This window comes from Plectropomus leopardus, chromosome 22 (assembly GCF_026936395.1).
Source record: "Plectropomus leopardus strain MGB_pleo_1.0 chromosome 22, ASM2693639v1, whole genome shotgun sequence".
Taxonomy (NCBI): domain Eukaryota; kingdom Metazoa; phylum Chordata; class Actinopteri; order Perciformes; family Serranidae; genus Plectropomus; species Plectropomus leopardus.
In genome coordinates, this window is record NC_142197.1 from 6,532,800 (window position 1) to 6,541,824 (window position 9,025).

The 9,025-nt window shown below is 37.6% G+C and overlaps 1 protein-coding gene across 1 annotated transcript; it reads left to right on the forward strand.

Moving 5' to 3' along the window:
* Positions 1 to 275: 275 nt before the first annotated feature.
* Positions 276 to 2,741, forward strand: myf6 (myogenic factor 6). The gene is made up of 3 exons (XM_042511396.2): positions 276 to 807; positions 1,817 to 1,910; positions 2,352 to 2,741. The coding sequence occupies exons 1-3, from the start codon at positions 298 to 300 to the stop codon at positions 2,459 to 2,461; spliced, it is 714 nt and encodes a 237-aa protein (XP_042367330.1). The 5' UTR covers positions 276 to 297; the 3' UTR covers positions 2,462 to 2,741.
* Positions 2,742 to 9,025: the final 6,284 nt, after the last annotated feature.

Sequence of the window (9,025 nt, forward strand, 5' to 3'; positions counted from 1 at the left end):
TTGCCCCCGGGGTGTAGAGAAGTACAAGTATAAAGTGGCATGAAAAGAAATACTCAAGTACAAGTACCTCAAATTTGTACTTAAGTAAGTACAGTACTTGAGTAAATGTATTTTGTTACATTCCAGCACTGGTTGTAAGGAGCCATTGAAAAAAAGAGAAAATGCTTGATGCAGTGTGACAGCCAAAGTGTTGGGTAGAGTTTCACATTCTATATATAAGCCTGGTGACTTGTGTCCCTGCTGCTCTGTTTAAATGCCAGAGTCCCACTGTCAAAACAGAGAGAGGGGCGCAACAATATGATGGACCTTTTTGAGACCAACCCTTATCTTTTCAGTGATCTGCGCTATCTGGAAGACGGGGATCATGGACCACTGCAGCACCTGGACATGTCCGGGGTGTCCCCTTTGTACAACGGCAACGACAGCCCGCTGTCCCCGGGCCAGGATAATGTTCCGTCCGAGACCGGAGGGGAGAGCAGCGGGGAGGAGCACGTCCTTGCGCCCCCGGGTCTCCGCGCACACTGCGACGGCCAGTGCCTCATGTGGGCCTGTAAGATCTGTAAGAGGAAGTCAGCGCCCACAGACAGACGCAAGGCCGCCACGCTGAGGGAGAGGAGGAGGCTCAAGAAGATCAACGAGGCCTTCGACGCGCTGAAGAGGAAGACCGTGGCCAACCCCAACCAGAGGCTACCCAAGGTGGAGATTTTACGCAGCGCCATCAGCTACATAGAGAGGTTACAGGACCTGCTGCAGACGCTGGACGAGCAGGAGAAAAACGGATCATCCCCAAACTTCAAAGAACACAGTGTAAGATATACGGAGAAATACCAATAAAATTATAATAAAAACAAAACAAAACAGACAAAACCCCCCAATAAATTCCTCATAGAGTCAGTCAGTGTGTCCGTGGCACTCAGATGACTTTATAATGACTTCATGATGAGTTAATCATGTGCTTTTTATTTCTGTTGTATGTCTAACATCCCTATAATATTCCTGCATTGACTTTTAATGTATCTGTGGTGCTTTTAATTGCATTTTTTAAAAACTTTTATTCTGTTTGTGACTACCAGTATGATATTAAGTAAGTCACTTTTGTTAGAATTGGTTACTTTATTTTGTTAAAATATCCCTATGACCTTCCAATAATATTCTTTTTTTATTATTTCTATGGGTTAAAGCATAAACAATGAGTCAATTAACTGATAACTGATACGTTCGAAAAAAGGTAACTTTTTTGATAAATCATTTTAGTCCTATTGCCAACTTTATATATTTTCTTGTTAAGGTATCCCCTTGATATTACAACAATTTTCATATTTTTTATTTGAGTTGAGAATGATTTGTCAAATTAATAAATTAGTCATCAAAAAATAATTAGTCGCCAACTATTTTGACTGTTGATCAATCGTTTCAGTCATTTTATTGTCATTGTTCGTAGCTTTTTAAATATAATATTTAGCTATTTTTATTTCTCATTTATAATAATAAATGAAAAGGACTGTTGGTTGGACAAAAGAAGCTTTGTGGGCTGTTGGGATTAACGATTGCATTTTTCTCAAATTTTTGATATTCTAAAAATAATCTGCAGATTGATTGATAATGAAGCCCTAATTTGGGTTTTTATTGGGGTTTTTATGTCTGTAAAGAATATTAGGCCGGTTTCTGAATTAGTCAACACATGGCTAGCTCGGCTAATATGGCTTTTCAGTGTCCTAATTGTCAGTTTGATCAAATATACATTTGTTTAGTAACGGTGTTTATTATTATCCAGCCTAAAACATGCATGGATAACATGTAATGTGTGTTTTTACAGGTGGCCAGTCATGAGTACCACTGGAAAAAGTCCTCGGACACGTGGCCGACCTCTGCTGATCATTCCACTGCAGCAATGACAAACCAGAAAGAAGGTACATCTGTCAAATTTTTGGTTTGTATACAATAATGGATTTAGCCACAATGACGTCACCTATTGGTTTGTGGATTCCAGTTTCAAAGCCTCGAGTTTGGCATTTTGGCTGGCATGTTGGATTTTTGGACACAGAAGTGACCAAATTTGGACGTTAGGGTGGAGCAAACCCTGATTCCAGTTTGGTTAGCACGGTGCATTTACAACTATAGTTAACTCTGGTAATGCTAGTTTTAACCAGCAAAAAACAGGTTTTAAACTATTGACTCGCTCTTGGCACCAGCCTCAAGTGGCCATTAGAGGAACTGCAGTTTTTGTTTCTTCCATACTGGCTTTATTTTTCAGCCTCAGAGGTTGCTTGGTCAAACTTCTATTACAATCAGTAATATATAAATGAGTAAATAAAACAAAACCATTGTAAGTTTATTTCCTCTGTTTTCAGGAACCAGTGAGTCTTCTGGGTCCACCAGCCTCCTGCGTCTGTCCTCCATCGTGGACAGCATCACCACCGACGAAAAAATCAACGTGACCGAGGACGCCACCGAAAACTGAAACATTAGCGAAGACCTCGACTATTTAAATTTCAAATTTCCACTATTCATCTCTAAATTATTTCCACTATATTCAGCCATTCTGATTTCTGTTTGTTCTGTAGGCGTAGTTCTTATTTGTACAGCAGGAGCAACAAATTTGTACATATTTTATATGAATGTGATGTTTAGATTTATTTATTTTGTATTCAGAATCAGAATGACTCTTTTGAGAAAGCTGATATTGTATTTAAATATTTGTACATAACTGACCAAGACAGTAAATTAAACTTTTGCAATACTCTGAAGCACTGTCTTCATGCTTCAAGGACATTTTGGAAAGGAGAGTCCTTCCATTCTTTTATGGTTTTATTTGACAACCAATGTCCGTACATCCCATGTTCATCAAGGTGGTATTTCAAGAACGCCTCATGGGAATTTTTTCAAATTTTACACAAACATCCACTTAAACTCGATGATTAACTTATTAGATTTTGGTGGTAATACATCAGTAGTCAAGGTCCCTGTGACCTTGTCTCATTCTCATGAACACAATATTCAAGAGTCCCTTGAGGGAATTTCTTTAAATTTGGCACAAATGTCCACTTGAAGTCAATGATGAAGTTATTAGATTTTGGTGGTCATAGGTCAAAGGTCAACATTACTGTGACCTTGTCTGTCTCATTCTTGTGAGCATGATATCTCAAGAACACTTTTAGAATATTTTTTTCAAATTTGGCACAAACGTCCACATGGACTCAACTATATACTGATTAGATTTTGGTGGTCAAAGGCCAAGATCACTGCGGATTCACAAAACATGTTTTTGGCAAAAACTCAAGAACTCATACACTAATTTCGCCCAGTGTCTTATAGCATATAATGATGAAGTGATAACTTTTTATATCTGATAACTCTGGTTAAATGTTAAATTATGTTTGTTTTTTTTACCATTTAATCCCCAAAATCACAATCATTATGAAAAAGCTACCTTTTAGTAGTATCTCCTCAGGCACAAATCATGGTTAAAACATTTTCTGAATATAAAAGGTCACTCTACCCCTCTGTGTTTTACACCAAAAGAGAAAAAAATACCCATTACCAGTTCAAGGTCTACCAGTTCACCCAGCATTCACGGCTATTAGAAATCCATAAAATCTGTTTAAACTGGGAGAGTTTGCTGCTGGGCTGCTTCTCTTTGTTCCAGCACTGATCCCACAACAGTAACTCGAGCCCACTCCAAAACACAGCGTGCCTCTCGTCTCCTATCAGATGTTGGGGACATGGAAACTTGGGCAGCAGGCTTGAGTGCAAAGCCTGTTGGGATAATGAGCCATTAGACCTTAATTCATCATCACTTGCTTTGTCATCACATGGCAAAGGATTTACATGCGAGCTATTAAAATGCATGACATGATGCTAACGGCATGGAAATTCACTGAGTCTAGTTTGTCTTTTATTGACATGAGAGGGGGGATGTTTGTTGATGTCGGGGCGTGCTGGTGTCCCTCAGATCTCTGTGGACGACACACAGCCTTGGTTGACCTTTAGGACTCGGCCTCATCTCTCAGGCCTGCAAACACACAAACACACACACCCATGTCTATGCAAAGTGTCACACACATGTCAGGTTTATCAGAAATGTCAATGTAATGACCAATGTGAGGTAAACAGAGTTATGTCAAAGAGGGAGTTGAACCATTACTTAATAATTTCAGCTGTACTCGTATAAACTGTTTTGTAGTTTTAATTTGTAACAAAATGCCATAATTTATGAACTATTCTTATGTTTTGATGTAAAAATCTGAATATGTAAACTAACTAAAGCTTAAAGGGAAATATTTTGAAGTAAAAACTACAATATTTCCTTTTCCTTCCTTTTAAAATGAAAGGGAGTATAACAAAAAAGTGGCATAAAACAATATTCTAAAAAATAGATAAAAACAGAACTCTTTTAATTATAGAAAAAAAACCTCTTAAAAAATAGAAAACTCTTTTCCATTAAATAAAAAGAAAAAATGCCAAAAAACTCAGTGATAAAAAATAGAAGGACACCACCCCAAAACATCAAATTTATAATAAAAATTGAAAAAAGGAGAACTTTACAATTAATCAAAAATAATTGGCAATTAATTTTCTGTGAATCAACTGATCAACTAATAATTTGAGGTGTATTTTTGGTTGATTTAATTTATAACAAAACATCATTTTTATAAACTCTTGTTATGTTTTATACAAAAATCTGAATTTGTAAAATAACTAAAACTTGCAGATCAATGTTTTGAAGTAAAATACAATATTTTGCTCTGAAATGTAGTGGAGTAAAAGTATAAAGTGCCAAGAAAAGAAAATACTCAAGTAAAGCAGCTTAAATTTGTATTTCAGCACAGTACTTGAGTACATCACTGGTTTTCAATATTTTGAAAAAGTGCATGTTAATTCAGACTTTCTTCAAAGGAAAATGTAAATGAATAAAATTTAATAAAAAGAAAGACACTCCTTTTCAAAGCTCAGTAGTTTTATAAAGGCTATTTCCTCACAGAGAAAGTCCATTTTCCTTTCCCCACAAGAATTAGTGAAAGAAAAAAAAATTTGAGTGGCAACAGCATTTGTTTGGCAGCGAGCAGAGCGAGGTGCACTGCCAGCCCCGCTGCAGTGAATCCTTCTCCTCTGAGCATATTCAAGGAAAGTCTGGATAAATCAGAGCATTCAGCCCTGCAGGCTTATCCCCCCTCCTATAACTGCTCGCCTTTCATCAGCTTCGACTTTTAAAACACTGCCTTCACAGCCAAATGAGAATTATATGGTGTCATCAGTAACACCGAAATCCCTGTAAAGTCAGACAAGAGAGAGTCGGGGCTCTGAGAGGGAGCGAACATAAGAATGAGACAGTACAGTTAAAAACACAGCTGGTGTTTTTACAGCAAAAACAACTCCTCTACCAGCACAACTTGCAGGTTTATATGCAGCAAAATATTTAATTTTAGACAGTAATTAGTGCCCATGATGAACCAAACACTTCTTTTTCTGGGACAAACTGTGAGTGCTGATGTGAGGTCGACAATTTAGGTCAGTCATTACCAAACAGACGTTAAATTAGCAGATACCCACAGAGCTGCAAAATGAAGTGAAGTAACAGCGCTATCAGATAGAGTGAGTGGGCAGGAGGCCATTAAAACCACATTACTGTTTTAGGATATCACATTACTGTCTGCCTTCTACAGAAAACAGGATGTTTAGCAAAAGATGTGAATAGTTGTGTTGAAAAGAGCCTCAAAAGGATTACTGTGTGTTTTTTTGGCTTTTATGTACATTTTTTTTTGTGATTATACTTACTTTTACTTAACATTTTTGGTGCAAGACCTTTGTTTGTAACAGAGTATTTTCACAGTATACTCGCACTTTAACTAAACTGCATACTTCTGCCATCATTGCTAAAAACTCCAACATCACTAATATTTGACAAGTGAAATAAGCAAAAAACATTATTCAATATATAGCCTTTAATTTTGGAACTTTTTGTGTGTTTTTTCTTTCTTTTCTTTCTAAATCTTACAAATGCTCTTACTTGTTATAATTTAGTTTCCTCATTATACTTACTAACCTTTACTTAACCCTTTGAAATTGGAACAAATTGGTTTCATGTGTTTCAAAAATATGGCGAGAAGGCAATAAGCAACTTAATAGGACATGACCCAAAAAATAGCAAGACATGAGTAAAAAAGTTACAAAGCAAAACAAAAAGAAAAGTAAAAATAGCAACAAAAATGACCATTAAAATGCTGAAAATGAAAGATAAATATATGTATGTACACAATATACTGTACTTTTTTTGTTACATAATTTTAAATATATATATTTAGAATAATTTTAGATATAGTTTTCTATACATTTTTTTCTTATTATTTTCTAATACCCCTCCCACACCATTTTAAATCTAATTTTCAGGTCATTTTCTTGTTATTCTAAACTAATTTCTTGAAATTTGCGGGGTATTTCATGCCAAAAAGCCAAAACAAACAGTTTGTAGACATCACATAAAAAAAAACTCATGTTGTCAAGGTTTCAAAGGGTTAACTAAAATTTTCAATGCAGAACTTTTGCTTGTATCAAAGTATTTTTCACAGTGTTCAAGTACTTTAACCTTATCTGAATTGGGCCATTTTGCACAATTAGTAAACTTACTTTTACTTTTGGAACTTTTGGTCTATATTTTTAGTAAATATTTTAAAAATCATCTGAATACTTACACCTCCACTGTTTTTCCCCCCAGGCGTCTTTATTCTGTTTATTTACAAGCTATTCCTAGAAAACAGGCAAAAGGTGATGGCACTGAGCTTTATTTGCAGAATTGTTCTCTGTCACATCTTCAGACTGAATTGAGGCTTCTCTGCAGTTCAACACCGTGTGAGCCGACTAGTAATTATGTTGTTGACAGCTTACAAGGATACAATGCGGATATTTCTCACAATGTGTCAAAACGTTTGGCGAGTCCGCTTCTCTGGGAACCGCGCGCACCTAAAAAAACACCAGTAGCTGCTGCTGCCTCTGAATGGCCGGCGGAGTTTGGATTAGGCACAGCTGAAGAAGACATCGCTTGTAGCTGCTGAGAGGATCAAAGGCTGTTTAGACTGAGAACAACGTCGACAATGAGAAAACCTGGTAGTAACCGACAGCTAATTGAGGTTGGAGTTAGATTAGTGCAGCACATGGTGTGTTTTTTTGGGGGAATATTGGCGCAGTCGTTGCGCGCAGTGCGCTGTGATCTGTGCGCTCTGCTGGTCTCTTGGGAACTCCCCGAGTTTGCTTATCTGTTGTTCTCAAGGGTCAGAGACAGAGTTAAGTGAGGGGCAGGAGGTGATCTTTTATGTCCATCGCCCTCACGTCTGAAAACCTTATTTCTTCTAAACGGCTTCATGCTTTCACTTAATATGCTGCTTGTTTGGTGAAACAGAAGCCCCCTGACAGAGAAGCAATTTATCACTAAGATTCCTGCAAAAACAGCAAAAAGTTCTAAATTAAAGCCTGTTTATTTTAACTGTCAAATATTGCTGATGATACTGGAGTTTTAAGCTGTGGTGCAAGTAAAAGTACAAGTAAAAGTTTTGCATTCAAAAAGTTACTTCGGTCATAATAAAAAAAAAAAAGCATGAGCATTACAATATACTAAAGTAAAAGTACTTATTATGCAGGATGGCCCAACAGAGAATAATAAAGATTATGTTGTTGGATTATAATTATTGACGCCAGGGGGGGCGAGGGACCTCTGCCAGAAAATTCTGAGCATTAAACACCTACTTTCATGCATTCTAATTAATTTTTATGCACCAATTTGTGCCTTTTCTACATCAATATACAGTGAAATTGTCTCTGCTATGTCTCTACCTGCTATGCACAAGCATATTACAAGTATAAGGGGAGATGTGTCCCCTGTAAACAACAACAAAGAAACCCCAAAAAATAAAAAAACAACATCTCAGAATTACCACAAAAGACAAAATGTCATCAAAGAGAAACAAAACAATCAAAAAGAGACACAAAATGCCCTAAAAGTGACACAAAGCAATCACAAAGAGACACAAAATGACCAAAAAGACACAAAATAACCTCAGAAAGACAACACAACAAATACATGCAAAAAAACAACAACAACAAAGAGGCAAAACTACCAAAGTCTATGTGTCTAAGTGGTGGGGGCTTCTGCATGTCTGTGCCCATTATCTCATGACCCATAGTAACTTTTCTCCGCTGGAAACAGTAAATATCAAAAACATGTTGAACTGGTTTAATTTAATCTGTAAAAATAAATAAATAAATAAATTCAGTTGAAAAGGGGAACAAGTAAAAGTCATTCTGGGATTCCTGCACTGTAAACACCTTTGCATTCCTCGTTGTTTAAAGCCCATCACACCATCAGTCCTCCACTCGAATAAAGACTCCTGCACCATAATGACCATCTGTTGTGAGCTGAATTGACTTGTGTCAATAACTTTTAACGGTTAAAATTTGGTCCTTGGAAGGCAAACTGGCGCGGGGAATTGCAGTGGTGGTGTCGGTTGTGTAATTACTGTTTTAATGAGCTTTGGTAAACAGGGATCACCTCATTCGCAGCACCTTCAGTGATGAGCTTGGGGTGTTTAGAGGGGGCTTACCGCTGTCATGCGAATTCACAGGGCTTGAAATGTTACACCTTCCTTTGCAGCTGGGCTGCATCTGCAACGCTGTTGTCTCCGCTGTAAAAATTGGCGTACTGCTACAAGTGCTCTTTTTCTGCACAGTTTGACTAAACAAAACACTCATTTAATATTTACGTCTTCATAGCGGAGTGTCACTTTCATTGGCAGCCTTGACGTGATGCCTGCATGCCAGATAAATCACACAAAATGAACTCAAAAACACGTCATGTGATGGTTAGAGCTGCACTACATTCATCGTGGCCTTGCAGGCGAAGTGGTGATGAGTAGGAAAACACCAGTAAGTGCAGATGTGGGAAACTCTGCAGGGTACTGGGGGGTGAGAGCGGGTTGGGGATGGGGCAGGGAGGGAGCTGATCTAACCCCAGCCTGCCTTCTGGCTGGGCCAATGG

Coding starts and splice junctions, on each gene's coding strand:
- myf6 (XM_042511396.2), top strand. CDS start 298: ATGATGGACCTTTTTGAGACCAACCCTTATCTTTTCAGTGATCTGCGC. Junction 808..1,816: donor CAAACTTCAAAGAACACAGT/GTAAGATATACG, acceptor GTGTTTTTACAG/GTGGCCAGTCATGAGTACCA. Junction 1,911..2,351: donor AATGACAAACCAGAAAGAAG/GTACATCTGTCA, acceptor CTCTGTTTTCAG/GAACCAGTGAGTCTTCTGGG.